Raw genomic sequence first — 16,467 nt, 5'->3', positions numbered from 1 at the left:
ACTTGCAGCTGCTGGAATGGCCTTGGGTCAGCCAGAGCTCTCTTATCTGGGAGAACTGGGTTGGATTCCCCACTCCTTCACTTGCAGCTGCTGGAATGGCCTTGGGTCAGCCAGAGCTCTCTTATCTGGGAGAACCGGGTTTGATTCCCCACTCCTCCACTTGCACCTGCTAGCATGGCCTTGGGTCAGCCATAGCTCTCTTATCTGGGAGAACCGGGTTTGATTCCCCACTCCTCCACTTGCAGCTGCTGGAATGGCCTTGGGTCAGCCATAGCTCTCTTATCTGGGAGAACCGGGTTTGATTCCCCACTCCTTCACTTGCAGCTGCTGGAATGGCCTTGGGTCAGCCAGAGCTCTCTTATCTGGGAGAACTGGGTTGGATTCCCCACTCCTTCACTTGCAGCTGCTGGAATGGCCTTGGGTCAGCCAGAGCTCTCTTATCTGGGAGAACCGGGTTTGATTCCCCACTCCTCCACTTGCACCTGCTAGCATGGCCTTGGGTCAGCCATAGCTCTCTTATCTGGGAGAACCAGGTTTGATTCCCCACTCCTCCACTTGCAGCTGCTGAAATGGCCTTGGGTCAGCCAGAGCTCTCTTATCTGGGAGAACCGGGTTTGATTCCCCACTCCTCCACTTGCAGCTGCTGAAATGGCCTTGGGTCAGCCAGAGCTCTCTTATCTGGGAGAACCGGGTTTGATTCCCCACTCCTCCACTTGCAGCTGCTGAAATGGACTTGGGTCAGCCAGAGCTCTCTTATCTGGGAGAACCAGGTTTGATTCCCCACTTCTCCACTTGCACCTGCTGGAATGGCCTTGGGTCAGCCAGAGCTCTCTTATCTGGGAGAACCGGGTTTGATTCCCCACTCTTCCACTTGCACTGCTGGAATGGCCTTGGGTCAGCCATAGCTCTCTTATTTGGGAGAACCGGGTTTGATTCCCCACTCCTCCACTTGCAGCTGCTGGAATGGCCTTGGGTCAGCCAGAGCTCTCTTATCTGGGAGAACCGGGTTTGATTCCCCACTCCTCCACTTGCAGCTGCTGGAATGGCCTTGGGTCAGCCATAGCTCTCTTATTTGGGAGAACCGGGTTTGATTCCCCACTCCTCCACTTGCAGCTGCTGGAATGGCCTTGGGTCAGCCATAGCTCTCTTATCTGGGAGAACCGGGTTTGATTCCCCACTCTTCCACTTGCACTGCTGGAATGGCCTTGGGTCAGCCATAGCTCTCTTATTTGGGAGAACCGGGTTTGATTCCCCACTCCTCCACTTGCAGCTGCTGGAATGGCCTTGGGTCAGCCAGAGCTCTCTTATCTGGGAGAACCGGGTTTGATTCCCCACTCCTCCACTTGCAGCTGCTGGAATGGCCTTGGGTCAGCCATAGCTCTCTTATTTGGGAGAACCGGGTTTGATTCCCCACTCCTCCACTTGCAGCTGCTGGAATGGCCTTGGGTCAGCCAGAGCTCTCTTATCTGGGAGAACCGGGTTTGATTCCCCACTCCTCCACTTGCAGCTGCTGGAATGGCCTTGGGTCAGCCATAGCTCTCTTATTTGGGAGAACCGGGTTTGATTCCCCACTTCTTCACTTGCAGCTGCTGGAATGGCCTTGGGTCAGCCAGAGCTCTCTTATCTGGGAGAACCGGGTTTGATTCCCCACTCCTCCACTTGCACCTGCTGGAATGGCCTTGGGTCAGCCAGAGCTCTTGTGGGAGTTGTCCTTGAAAGGGTAGCTGCTGTGAGAGCTGGCAAGAGTATCCTGGACTTCCCAACTTAAGCTTTTATGCAGACAGAAGAAGGCAGTGGTGAAACATTAATGTAGACAGCCCAGTATCTCACAGAATGCCACCAACAGGAGTAAATTTTCCAAATGCTTGTTTGATTTTATCCCATCAGTATAACAATCACATAGCTATCAGTAGGTTCCAAAATCTGGACTAAACATTTTAGTCTATGGCAACACATTTTACCTTTTACAATGAACTTCTTAAGCCAAGAGAAAATTGGCCTATTTATACTAACCCTAAAGAATATTAAATACAAAAGAGTTGTAAGCTCTTCAATGTACACAGAGTTTTTGTTCTATTAATAACGGATTACATGCATTAACCCCAAAGGTTTTATTCTGAGAGACGAGAGAGCAACAAAAGGGCAATATTATGAATCACTTCTCCACTGCCTTTGCTCTCGACCAGGGGTGTCAAACAAAGTTCGGGGCTCCTGTTAGGTCCTCAATCAACTGGCTCTTGTCTGCTTCCTTCTCCCTCTATCTTGCTTCCTTCTGCATCTCGGCTTGCTTTATAAGGCTTCCTCAATCACAAGAGCAAAACCTCAATTTTCTCCATTGGTTGCAGCTCCTCCCCCTACTGGTCCCATGCAGAGGGAGGGAAAGAGCCAGAGCTTCCTTTGACCAGTTCCCTGGATCCCATGAGAGAGATACAAAGAAAGCACCTTTAAGACCAACAAGTGCTAATGTTTTGAGCATGTTTTATTTTAAGGTTTTTTTTTAATCTTTAGTGGTGTTTATCTGCGTCCTTTAAAAAGGTTATATCTTGGCTACCTAATCTTAAATAGGTACACACACAGTCTGGCCCAACAAGGTTTCATTTATGTCAGATCCGGCCCTCATAACAAATGAGTTTGACGCCCTTGTGACATTTTATACACATACTCATCCAACCGTAGTGGACATGGATGCATCTTGCAGCAATGCAAGAAGACCAGAGAGGCTGGAGGCATGCTTCCTCCACCAAGACACACTCAGCCACGGGGACAACGAGACAAGAATAATATTGTAACCTTTGCAGATGTTATCCAAAGATCTGTTTGGGAAGGGGAGCAGCTGGGCAAGCTCAGAGACATGCAGACATTAGAATTAACAGTACCCAGAGCCTCCTGGGCTGCACGTTCACAGGTAGTAGGTATAAAATACAGAAGCCTCCTGGACTTGCTACTTTGCAACGCTGATTTGGAGAAAAGGTTAAGAAAGTTTATTTTTCCAAAAGCAGATGCTCCGTTATGTAAAAAATGGCAACACTGCAAACAATATGTTGAAAAGCAATTGACAACCATTAGGAAGTACAGGTGATAATGGGCATGCTCTAAGTATTTCTACTTCATTCTACAGCTTTCTACTAAAATCAGGGGTCCCCAACCTTTTTGAGTGGGGAGCACAACCACAAAATGGCTTCTGTAGGAGGTAGAACCAAGCACAAAATTCCAAAATTTTCACGGGGTGGTTTGCCATTGCCTTCCCCAGTCATCTACACTTTCCCCTCAGCAAGCTGAGGACTCATTTTACTGACCTCGGAAGGATGGAAGGCTGAGTCAACCTCAAGCCGGCTACCTGAATCCAGCTTCTGCTGGAATCGAACTCATAAACGTACTGCCTAAAAATATTCCTTGTGTTGTGGTGGCAGGTGCTGTCAAAGCAATTTTTAAAAAACCTGCACAGCCAACTAGATATCCAACAGCCAATCAGAAGCCCTGCTGGGCAAAAGACCCATCTGGCTACTCCCACTTTTCAAAACATTTGTCAGGCACCAGAAAGATATTGGTAGGCTTCGCAGTGCTGACAAACCCCATGCTAGGGAGCCCACATATTAAACATATGCAGGGTTGCCACTAAAATTTTATTTTTCATTTCCCTGTCTTTCTCTGAGCAAGATTTGTCAATTTCCCTGACCACCACTCAAATATAACCACAAGTTAAAAAATGAATAGGTCGCGTTGCATTAATGCAAGACCGGTCCATGCTACAACTACACAAGTCTCAGCTGAAAAAATATGCAAGTTAAATGCAGTACTAGTAGGTAGGGATGGAAACAGTTTGATGTTTAAAGTTTGTATGTTTTGCTAAATGTTTAAACTAGTCTTGCTTTGCAAATGCAGCAGGCAGACCTTGGAAATCCTGCAGGGACAGAGCTCAGCAAACACATTAGGCTGGCTGCTGGGGGTGGAGCTGAGAAAAAGGTGGAGCTGGAAAAGGGCATCATTAAGTTTTACTTGTTTCCTTCTACTTCTCTATTCCAGTTGCCACAAGAACAGATCATGGTCTTGCAGCAGCAGGTCAAAAATCCACTGCTTGAATATATTTTAATCACAATTTCCCTGACTTTCCCTGACCAATTTCCATTTCCCTGACTTTCCTGAAAGTGGCAACCCTGATATACTGAACTACGAGGCAAAGTGGCTTGTGCCCTACAGCTCATCTCGGCTAAGTCTGAAGCCTTTCAGCAGCAGCAAAACCCCTTCAAGTGGAGAAAATCTTCCATCTTTGCTGCGTGGAGTGGTAGGATATGGGCCCAGTGGCTGTCAAGGGCATAAAAGGATTCACAGATCTCAACCAGAAAGAACTACAACATGGCAGAATCACATGATGAGAGAAGATCTTTCAAGGTATCAGTTGAGTTGAGTTTTATCATAACAGTCACAGAACAGATAGAAAGCACAACTCTTCTATCAGAAGTAAAAAGTAAAATCTATCAGAGGTACATATGAAGCTGCCTTACACTGAATCAGACCCCCCTGGGTCCATCAAAGTCAGTATTGTCTACTAAGACTGGCAGTGGCTCTCCAAGGTCTCAAGCTGAGGTTTTTCACACCTACTTGCCTGGACTCTTTTTAGTTGGAGATGCCGGGGATTAAACGTGGGACCTTCTGCTTACCAAGCAGATGCTCTACCACTGAGCCACAGTCCCTCCCAAGGTATACTAGGAAAATACATGTCCATATAATACAGAGTGTTAAAAAGTAGATGGAATTTTAGTACATAGCAGTAGTCATTTGTAATAGCTCCACAAAGTCTATACCAAAAGAAAAACCTCCTGTTATTTAAAACTGTTCTGTTTGATCAAGGAATCACATTCACCAGAATTTCCCAGTACTTCTTAACAAACTACTGACATCTTGATACATTGGGGAAACTGTAAAGTTCTTTCAAAGATTTTTAAATAATGTTACAAACCCATGATAACTTTGAAACTAACAGAACACTCTCTGAAAAGTGAATTGGCTACAAGCATTTCAGAGTTCTGAAAATATCCAAATCGTTTCTAACCAGATCCATCTAGCAGATGAACGGTACTCATTACGTAAGAAAAAAAAGTAATAATTAATTTAAGACACAAATCCAAACTAGAGTGATGTTTCATAGGATCTTAAGAGTTCTCAAAAGGACCTCCTGGATCATCTAGTCCAGCAGGAAATCCACAAATACCTCCCCTCCCCACACCCAGCAGCCCACCTGCTCCACACCCTTTCTATAAAGAACTTCCCAACAAGAGATCCAGGTTTTCATGCCATCATATCCTGCAGTGTGAACAAAACACCACCAGCAGCTACACAAGGCTACATTAACTTCCAACTCTGTTCCACACCACCTAAGACACGTAAGCTGTTTTTTAAGCAGAGGAAGAGCAAAGCACCATAAAATAATGGTGCCACAGATTTCTAAACATTCGATTCAGCAGCAATGAAAAACTTACGTATCACTGAGTTCACATACACAATATAATTCCCCACCCACCACAAAATTAGGAGTGCTATGCCCTTCAAATCCCAAGCAACAGAAAAGATGTCTCTCTGAATTAGGCAAACGAGCTCATTAGAATAAAGCAAGGGTACTCCGTTAACTCAGGAGCCACAAGTAACTCTTTGACGTGCCACCTGCGACTCTTATGAGTGGCACCTGCCCCATCTCTCAGTAAACTGGGCAAAGCCTCTGCCCATTGGGACTTATGATTGGTGGATGGTTTCCACTTTGAAACACCCACCACCAGCAGCAGCAGAATGGGGAAACCGTGATGATGATAACATATAATTGTTATTATTAATCTGATTTCTATCCTGTCAATTTCCCAAAATCAGGGTTAGCGTGGAGCACATCTCATCAATACAGAGTAAAAGCGTACAATAAATATGAATAAACAATAAATCCATATTCCTAAAGTGCAGGTCTCGTGCAAAAGACAGAAAGCAGATTTTAGTCAACAATGACTGCCAATGAGGCTCTCTGAAGGCCGCAGAACGAGTACCATTCATGCAAAGTAAAACTCAACTGCAGCTCAGCCAGATTATGCAAATTCTGGAAAGCCAAATTTGAATACTTTTACAAAAGATATGACATTTCATATTTACCTGGTCTTTTTCATGGGGCAAAAGACTGACAGGTGGGAGAGATGCAGGAAAAGCAGAATATTTTGATGCTCCTTTGCCTTCCAGACCACCATAGTTCACCCTATAATGAGGTCCATCTTTCAATAATCTCCCATTGTTTACAGCTCGTTTGGCCCCCAATCGTAATCGCCGCTGAAACACGGGGTTATTGAAAATACTCGTGAGGTCATGTTGACTTCTCAGATATTTTTCAATGTTTCTGAGAGAAGAGCCGTTTGGTTCCTGAAGCCCTTCAATTCCTCTCCGCAGGAGTTTATTCCAATCCACATTCCGAAGTTCATTACAAGCTCCTCTAGACCCTTTAGTTGGTTTAGGTAGCTCACCAGGTTTAAGGGATGAAAAACGCCCAGGATTATCTGGATCTTTGTACGATGCAAGGCCTTTGTTGGTAACTTTGAGAACAGAACCATCTTGGACACTTAATTCCAGCTGTTCTGAAACGGTCTTTTTGTCTAAACCATGGGATGCACACACCGCGTGACAAATTCTCTCTTCAGATGGCCTCTGCTTTTGCCTTTTAACTTTCTGTATAGCTTCAAGAATCCACTCTGTATAAAGTGGGTTGGCAAGTTTTACCATGGTTGACCAATAATTTCCTGTGGCAAAGGGTTAGCCATAGAGTCCCTCCCTAATTGTTTTTGTGAGCCTTCCAAGACCATAAGAATGATCAACTACTCTTTGCACTCTGCACAAGAACACAAATATCCATCCTTGAGAAACCGGGAGTGATTCAAAGGTATAAAATAATTCCTCATTTAACCAACATGGAGAGTTAGAATAACTTCATTTATACGAGCTGGAAGAAATCTCTACAATTCAATTTGTGTATCTGGATAATTCAAGTGTCCAGGTCTTCACAAGAGTCTAAAAGAAGTAAAGGAGAAAAAAAAACCACAATTAGGCAATCACAGTTCAATATGTAATAGAGGTCTGCTTAATTCTTAATATAGTAAAATAATTACTAGGAATCAAACCTAGCCACTCTATACTAAACTTAGTGTGAACATGCATAGGGGCAGACCCAGCATGAACTCATTTGCATATTAGGCCACACCCCCTGACATTGCCATTGTTCCATACAGGGCTTTATTGTAGGGAAAGCCCAGCAGGAACTCCTTTGCATATTAGGCTACAGCCCCTGACGCCAAGTTAGCCGGAGCTGCGTTCCTGTGTGTTCCTGCTCAAAATAAAAAGCCCTGCACAGGGGGGATAGAAGAGGTCACAGTCTTCCCTCAAAATGTAGGCGGCAGATCTGGGGTCAACAGCAGTTCTTAACACCAAAAAGAAAACATACATTAACTGACTTGCTTATCTTTCCTACAGACTTGCAGAGCAGAAATACCTTGTGATTACAACATGCATAGAATATTCACTCTCTAACAACCCAGTCCTAATCCTGCTTTCCTATCGATCAGCTCCACGGTGTTCAGTGGGACTGAACTTCCCCAAATGAAAGTTTGCTGCCTCGGTGCAATCTGTGGGACCCCGGATGCAATTCATCTGCACTACCCAAGGCTGCTTCCACATGGAGCTTCCATTGCCACAGGAGAACCTGAGATTCTATCCAAGCCCTAGGAGCTCTCTGTCCAGTGAACACTGAAATCGGGTTCCATCACAGCAGCAACATGGCCTGAAAAAATTATTGAAATGTTCTCCAGTATCCAGAAAAGGCATCTTTATTTTGCTGATTCTTTGTTGTCTTTCTGTATGAACAATTTGGAAGTCTACTGACATCACTTCTGGACATTTTTTTTTTTCCCTGAGGAAACAGTTTACTTATTTTATCAATTTTCATGTGCTTATTTTTAGTGCCTGTGAACCTACTTTGTTCAGTTATTAGCTTATTTGGCTGCTAGCCACTGGCTCTTTCACACATATTGTGTGGCTCTCGGAGCCCCCACCACCCTGCTGACTGGCTTGGACGAAGCAATTTTCTCTTTAAATCACTTCCCCAAGTCAAACCAGCCACCAACTTGGAAAATGCATTTAAGGTTAGTCTTGATTTCTTTTCACTTTTCTCTCCCTCATCCCTCCCCCATCTATCTTCCTTCCTTCTTGCAGCTCCCAAACATCTGATGTTTATTCTGTGTGGCTCTTACATTAAGCAAGTTTGGCCACCCCTGGGCTAGATATTTTCACAATATTAGAGTGTTGCATTTTGTTAATTATTGTGATTCATGCTTGGCGGTTTCTTGTTTTTCATTACTGATGGAGCATCCACATGACAGTTTACCCCACACATCCCTTGCCTCAATATCCCATGACCAGCATTCTCCTGTGCTACCGGAGGGCAGTTTTTAAATCAGCAATTGACATATAGCATTACAACAACTATCACAATCTGAATCACTACTGAAATCCCAGTTTTCATTTTAAAACAGTATTTCCGGCTCCTTTTGCTGCAGATAAGCCTTTCCCCTTACATCTCCTCAATGAAAAGGATTTTTTTTAAAAGCCGAGAATTTAGTAGGAAATAGATCACAGCAAATAGATTGTTATCATGTTATAGTTAGTGGAAGGGGAAATGGCAGCCACAGGGATGGTCAATTCAGCAAAAACAATTAGTGCTGATGAGGACAGGACCTGACAAAATATACATTTCCCCATCCAGATGGCATAAAACGTGCTTTAACTGCAGTCTTTTCAAAAGGCCAGACTAAGCCAGGTTAGGGAAATCCCATGAAAAGTAGGATGATCATAGGAGAAATAAACTGGAATAAAGAAATGCAAGCAACACTACCAAACCATCGCTTAACTCCCTAGTTTATAAAAAATTCAGCAAAAAACAATATCCACTGAAGGAGAGCAGGACTGTAATCATTTACTTTATACTGTCGCCAATAAATTCTTCAGTGTGCAGAGGACAGTTTGTGCAAAATAGCTGGACTATGTCAGTTCATGAGCCTGAGGAATGCCACCAGCAAGGCCAAAGAGTTGCAGATTTGTATCCTGCCTTTCTCCCAAGTGCGCAAGGCCCTGGCTCCCCACAATCTACCCTCAATAACAGGCCCATTACTTATATTTATTTGATGGGATTTCTCAGGGCAGGCTCAGAGCAGGTTACAGACACAAATACAATATCACAATAAAAGCATAAAATTCACAATGTAAACAATATGCAAGTTGTAAAACAACGATGGCAACATCTCCCTGAGTCTGAAGAAGAAGAACTGCAGATTTATACCCCATCCTTCTCTCTGAATCAGAGGCTCAGAGCAGCTTACAATCTTCCATATCTTCTCCCCCCACAACAGACACCCTGTGAGGTGAGTGGGGCTGAGAGAGCTCTCCCAGAAGCTGCCCTTTCAAGGACAACCTCTGCAATAGCTATGGCTGACCTAAGGCCGTTCCAGCAGCTGCAAGTGGAGGAGTGGGGAATCAAACCCGGTTCTCCCAGATAAGAGTCTGCGAACTCAACCACTACACCAAACTGAAATAACTCTGTCAACCCATTTATCTTATATCAGCTGCAGGATGTATGGAAGGAGTGGAGGCAAATGATACCACCAACTGCAAAACTGCGCACTTAACCACTACACCAAACTGCTCACTGACATTCAGATTACAGTATAAGCCCTATGAGTAGATGAGAACAGGTCTGGGTTGATTTACAGCAAATGATCAGCAGTCCCATGAATCCCCACATTGGCAAGGCGGTGGGTGAAAAGGTCATGCTCGACCGTGACAAAGGCCACTGTAAGATCCAAAAGGAACAGCAGCGCTAACCTGCCTCAGCCCAGCTGTCTAAGGGCAACCAGAGCCGTCTCAGTCCCATGACTGGGTCGGAAGCCAGACCTGAAGGCATCTAGACTAGAAGCATCTTCCAGCAAAGCCTGCAGTGGTTTGGCCACCTCTCTCTCACGTACCTTGCCCAGGAACGGAAAGTTCAACACTGTGTGATAGCTGGCCAGGAGTGCTGGGACCCGCTATGGCTTCTTTAAGAGTGGATGCACCATTGCCTCTTTCAGCCCCCCTGGGAGGCCCCCAAATGCAGGCATTGACTGATGATTTCACATGGGGGGGGGATTGAATTCTGTCCCCACAGGCTTTCCCTGGCCAAGATGGACATGGATTGAGGAGGCAGGTGGTGCCCCTGAATCCAACAAAAATCCTCATGGAATATGAACCTGTTTCTAGTCTGAAAACAGCAATTAAACTGATTAAACAGCAACTAAAGAGCCAGTTTGGTGTATTGGTTAAGTGTACGGACTCTTATCTGGGAGAGCGGAGTCTGATTCCCCACTCCTCCACTTATAGCTGCTAGAATAGCCTTGGGTCAGCCACAGGTATCGCAAGAGTTGTCCTTGAAAGGGCAGCTGCTGTGAGAGCCCTCTCAGCCCCACCCACCTCACAGGGTGTCTGTTGTGGGGGGAGAAGATATAGGAGATTGTAGGCCACTCTGAGTCTCTGTCCATGAAAGGGCAGCCGCTATGAGAGCCCTCTCAGCCCCACCCACCTCACAGGGTGTCTGTTGTGGGGGGAGAAGATATAGGAGATTGTAAGATTGTAAGGACGGGGTATAAATCTGCAGTCTTCTTCTGAATTTGTCTATTTACTGGCCCATCACAGGCAAAAAAATACCACACATCTATGGCCACATGAAATCAATAATTTTCTAAAAGCAGCATGATGATTCTCAAGAAATAGCAGCATTTGTTACTCTGCTGGCATTAGGTACAACTTAGTCTCTTTCCGAGACCCTAGGCAAGGAAGCAAACAAGTCTAGTATCAATGAACAGAAGTACAGCAAGAATTCTCAGCAACTTTATATCATAAATCACCAGGAATAAATCACCAGGAATCACCAAGAATCACTTACACTACAAATATCAAAACAAAGTTTACAAATACACCAATTATATTCTTTACACAAATCTTGTTGCAAATGGGCAAGATTCTTCTTAAATGTTATTCTAATCAAATGCACGTTTTCAAAACTAGTTTATTTGCTTTGTTAATCGTCATCCCCACAGTACCACAAAGTAGCTCACATCATTCTCCCCCCCTCAATTTTAACCTAACAACAATCCTATGAGGTAGATCAGGCTAAGAATGTGCGACTGGCCCAAGATCATCTAAGCAAACTTCTACAGCAGAATGGAGATTTGAATCCAGGCCTCCCAGAATCTAGTCTGACACTAGTGTTTTAAGATTAGCAACAAAGTTACAAGCTAGCCTTTCTATGGAGCCACAAAATGTATATATATATGGTCACTTCCTTGATAGCAACTACTGAGCTACATTTAAGCATAAGGAGTATCAAACATCTAGACTGGGGGTGTCAAGGGCTGGATTAGGCCCCCAGAGGGGTCCTATCATGCCTGTAAACAACTGGCTGTCATCTGCTTCCTTCTCCCTCTCTCTTGCTTCCTTCTGCGTCACAGCTTGCTTTGCCAGGCTTGCTCAATCACACAGGAGCTACGGAGCAAAGCCTCTATTTTCTCCATTGGCTGAGGTTCCTCCCTTGAGGAGGAAGGGGGGGGGGAGAGAGAGCTTGCTTTGTCAGGCTCTCTCAATCACACAGCAGAACTACTGAGCCAAGTCTCTCTTCCATCTATTGGCTGAGGCTCCTCTCTTGGAGAGGAAGGGGGGAGGAGTAGCTTGCTTTGTCAGGCTCTCTCAATCACACAGCAGAGCTACTGAGCCAAGTCTCTCTTCCATCTATTGGCTGAGGCTCCTCAGAGCAAGAGCTGTCGGTTATCAGAGACAGTCAAACAAAAAAAAACAATGCAAGACCACTAATGTTTTAAGCAGGTTTTATTTTAAGTTTTTAAAAAAATCTTTGTGTTTGTGTCCTTTATAAAGTTTATATCTCCACTACCTGGCATTACATTTTATGAGACGCATGGCCCAGCCTCACAAAGTCCCATTTTGTCAGATCTGGACCTTGCAACAAATGAGTTCGACACCCCTGATCTAGACATCACAAGTAAGCCACAGGAATGGTAAAGGACACAACCTCTGACAGCACACAACCACCCAAAGTTTGCTCAGCGACTTCATGTAGTATGAAACTCTTTCAGCTTCTCAAACAGAATTCTGCTACCGTCTTGCAGTCAATATCAACCCTAATCAGATTCTCTGTAGGACAAATATAGGCAGACAGAGACATAGGCCAGATATGTGGATAGACATCTTCTTAAGCAGAAACTGAAGGGAGGCAGCACGCATTCCACACAAGATGACTGGAAACTTGTCCTGCAAGCAAAAGATTATGTTAGGTTTCCCACCACCTGAAAAGGAGAAAGACGGAGCTGCAGAACAAGAGACATACAGTGTGTCTGATCGGTAACACAAAACCTGCAAAGGGCTGGTGCAACAAGCACATGCATCGTATTTATGACTTCAACACAGAGATAACTTGCAACTGTGAACAAGTGTCACAGTTTGAGTGCTATCCAAAGCCATCTCTCCAGCATACACAAACACTCTTTCCTCTCCAAAACCCACACACTTGTTGCTCTTATTTGATTTGCACAGTGTTATTGATTTCAAATGCAAACTGCTGAAAGCCAAACTGGCTGAAAAGCCAGTAGTCAAAGCTAGAGCTAACTTCCATCTCTCACACACGATGTTCCATTTAGTCAATTTTCAAACTCAACACATAGCCATCAAAGGTACAGAAGTCAAGCACTGTTTAGGGTTGTGAGTCAGTCAACACCAGCAATGATGTTCATGAATAGGAGAATCAAGAGAGGACAAAATTTGGCAACAGGCTGGGCCAGCCAGCTTCATACCACCTCCCAGCCACAAAGCCCAAAGAAGTGACACTTTCCCACTTAACTTGCCACACAACAATTCCACAAAGATGGGGGTGAGGAGAAAAAATAAAATAAAATTAACACATCCTCCATCTCTCACCCTAATCACCGCCCTTCCTAACAAAGCACCCCCCCAAAAAAAACAGTGCCTTCTTCCATCCTCCCCCCTCCCCCAAAACTTCTCTCCTTCCCTTACACTGGATCAACAGAGTAGAAGCTCCTTTGAGCAAAGTTGGAGTTACCAATTCAGGCATGGGAAAGCCCAAGAGATTTGGGGGCAGGGCAGAGTTTGGGGAGCGAGCTCAGCAGAGTCCGCCCTCCAGAGAAGCTGACCTCCAGCCACCAGCTGCCACTCCAGGAGACCTCCAGGCCCTGCCACGACCTTGGCAACCCATGGCAAGGGCTTCTCCTCCCGAGCTCTAGGGGCATCTGTCAACACACGACCAGCACAGAAGCTCACCCTCGCGCAGCCACCCCTCCTGTATTCCTCCTGGTGCGTTCTCACAACACTAAATAATATGCTCTATATCTGGATTTTTGCTATTCTTACACAGTAAACATTTGGATGTAAAACACATTGTTTAGAGTGGCTGCGAGTGCACGTTCCCTCTCTCCACATTTTGCCTCTGTTGCTCTGTAAGCTCCTAGGAGGCAGAGACCAAATTTCTGACATTCTCAGCAGGCACAAGTGAGACATTCAGCAGACATTCTCAAGCACCCTTTTCTAAGTCACAAACACAATATGTCACAAAATGGATGCTGCTGTTGTCCCCCCTCCAGAGGAGCTGACCTCCAGCCACCAGCTGCCACGCCAGGAGCGCTCCAGGCCTTGCCACGACCTCAGCAACCCATGGCAAGGGCTTCTTCTCCCGAGCTCTACAGGCATATTTCAACACACGACCAGCACAGAATCTCACTCGCACACCCATCCCTCCTATATTTCTCCTGGTGCGCTCACGGTACAGTAAATAATATGCTCTACATCTGAAGTTTTGCTATTCTTCCACGGTAAAAATCTGGATGTAAAACACATTATTCAGTGTAGTGTGACTTCACGTTCCCTCTCTCCACCTTTTGCCGATGTTGCTGTAAGTTGCTATGTAAGCACCTAGGAGGCAGAGACAACATTCCTGACATTATCAGAATCAGGCATCACGTGCCCTCTCTCAAGAGCTCTTTTCTAAGCCGCACATAAACACAAAATGGACATAGTTTGCTGCGGTTCTATTAAAAAAACCACTGCTGGGGTCCCTCCAGCCTTTTGCTTCTGCTGCTCTGTAAGCTCCTAGGAGGCAGAGGCCCAATTCCTGACATCCTCAGCAGCAGCAGGCACCACAAGCGCTCTCTTCGAAGTCACCCAAAGCACAACCTGTCCCAAAAGGGACACAGGCTGTTGTTGCTCCATTAAACACCACTGCCTTTGCCTCAGCTGCCCTGTAGGCCCCTAGCAGGCAGAGCCCGATTCCTGGCGCGCCACAGACACAAGCTGCCCAAAGGGGCACCGGCGGCTGCTGCAGGATCCCTGCCGGGAGGCGGAGGGAGCGGGGTGCTCCGACGGGCTCAGTCACCTCCGCGGCGGGAGGCGGAGGCAGGGCAGGGGAGGGGAGGGGAGGAGCCTCCCGCCCCGGCCGCCTCATCCGCCCCGCCGGGTTCCCCGCTGAGGGGAGCGTCCTTCCTGCCTTCCCTCGCCTTTTCAAGCGGCCGCCATTTTGCTTCGCCGCCGCGGCGCCCCCGACATGATGACACTTAATGACGGCCCAATGAAGGCTCATTAGCGGCTCGGGTCCCCGCCCCCCCAACCCAAGCCCCGCCTACAGGATTACCAGGTGCGCCGCCGAGCTCATTGGCACGCGAGCCCCATCCATCACCCTCGCGCCGCCCGCCCCTTTCCCCGACACGCCCAGCTGGGCACGACCCCCGCGTCAATCAGGCCTCTCCTTAGCCCCGCCTACCCCATCGAGGTAAAAAAAGGAAAGCGCTCCTGGCGAGAAGCTCCCGCCCCCTCGACGGGAGGATGACGCCCGGTCTATTCTAATTGGCCGCCGATTACAAGGGGAAACAAAAACAGGATGCAGTTGGCTTTCTCACAAGCTGCGCGCGCCGTCAATCAAAGCCGAGTCTCTTCCCCATTAACCCCCTCGACGCGCTGCCGAAGTTTTGTTAGAGGAGGCTCGCTGGAGCGCGTTCGGAGCGGAGGGGCGCGCGACACACACTTCGCCAACCCGCGGCGGAGCTGGGAAGTCTTCGAGTTTCACGCCACGTGTCCGGGCGCCTTTCGCCACCCGGTCGGGCGAGATTCGAAACCACCGCCGACGGTCCGGATCCGCGCGCTTCTCCCCCTCCCGGCCGGAAGAACAATGCTGGGGGGGGGGAGGGAGACCCCCCCCCACGGCTAGCCCCCTCAAAAAAGGCATGCACAGCCCCAACTCAGGCAGCCCCAACGCTCCCTTAACCTGCAGGAAACAATTGCAGCCTGAAGACAGGGGGGATGCATGCATGCAGCATCCCCCCGCCCCAGAGGAGCCGGGCAGCCCCCCCCCCCGTCCAGCCTTCTGCTGTTCAACCCTAGCCCCCCTCCCCCCCAGCGCTGCAACTCCAGGCGCCAGCAGAAGTGCCTGCAAACACGTGCAAACCCCCCCCCCCAGCAACCCACACCCGGGAGGGGGAGGCGCCGGGGCAGCAGGGAGAACGACCCCCCCCCCCCCCGAAAGCAAGCAAGCAAGACCTCCGGCCCGGCGCACCTCCCGGCGGCTGCTCCCGTCTGCCTCTGCAGAGCGCCCGACGAAGCGGCTCCTCCTGCGGAATGTGGCGGCTGCTGCTGCCCGGGGAGGAGGAGAGAGAGCGGCGGCGGCGGGCTGGCGGCAGCACCACCAAAGGCCGGCCGGACTGCCCGCCCCCCGCCCGCAGCAGCAGTCGCTGGAGCCCCCCTGCCCTGCCCTGCCCCGAAGGCGCCCCCCCCCTGCTGCTGCTGCAGGGCCCTTGGGGAGCCCCCGCCCCGGTCGCCAAGCCCCCGCCGGGAGAGCAGCCCCTCCCGCCCCCACCCCCCATGCACAGAGCGCAGACCTTGGCCGGGCGAGGGGGCGGCGGCTGGCCGGGAGCGAGGCGCGCTGCTAATTGAAAGGTTAATCTGCATCGGCTCTGACAGGCGAGGAGGACCCTCCTCCCCCCCCCAGCAAGAGGGGGGAGCCAGCTGCGGTGGGGAGGGGAGGGGAGGGGTGGTCGCCGCTCATGCATCTCCCCCCCCCCCTCCTGCATGCATGCACGGCCCCAACTCGGGCTGCCCCAGGGCTCCCTTCAACCGCAGGAAACAATTGCAACCTGAAGACACGGGGAGGGGATGCATGCATGCAGCACGCAACATCCCCCCCCCCGTCCCGCCAAGCGCTGCAACCGCAGGCGCTTCTTACCTGGGGGGGCGCTTGGGGGTCCAGCTGCCAGGGAGGAGGGGAGGGCTCCAAAAAGAGCCCCTTGGAGGGAAGGGAAGAGGCGCCTCACCTCCACGGCTCTCCTGCTGGAAAGGCTGGGGAGGGGGCTTTTT

At 48.3% G+C, this 16,467-nt stretch overlaps 1 protein-coding gene across 1 annotated transcript in view; it reads right to left on the bottom strand.

The window, feature by feature from the left end:
• The window catches only part of KAT6B (lysine acetyltransferase 6B), a 197,804-nt gene extending 183,151 nt beyond the window's left edge, over positions 1 to 14,653 (bottom strand). The window contains exons 1-2 of the mRNA XM_060236705.1: positions 14,498 to 14,653; positions 6,130 to 7,032 (exon numbers count right to left, since the gene is read on the bottom strand). Coding sequence (XP_060092688.1) covers positions 6,130 to 6,747 — 618 coding nt within the window. The 5' untranslated portion in view covers positions 6,748 to 7,032; positions 14,498 to 14,653. The remainder of the gene's footprint in view (positions 1 to 6,129; positions 7,033 to 14,497) is intronic.
• Between the last annotated feature and the right edge of the window lie 1,814 nt (positions 14,654 to 16,467).

This window comes from Heteronotia binoei, chromosome 4 (assembly GCF_032191835.1).
Source record: "Heteronotia binoei isolate CCM8104 ecotype False Entrance Well chromosome 4, APGP_CSIRO_Hbin_v1, whole genome shotgun sequence".
NCBI lineage: Eukaryota > Metazoa > Chordata > Lepidosauria > Squamata > Gekkonidae > Heteronotia > Heteronotia binoei.
This window is presented reverse-complemented; position numbering and strand designations above follow the sequence as displayed.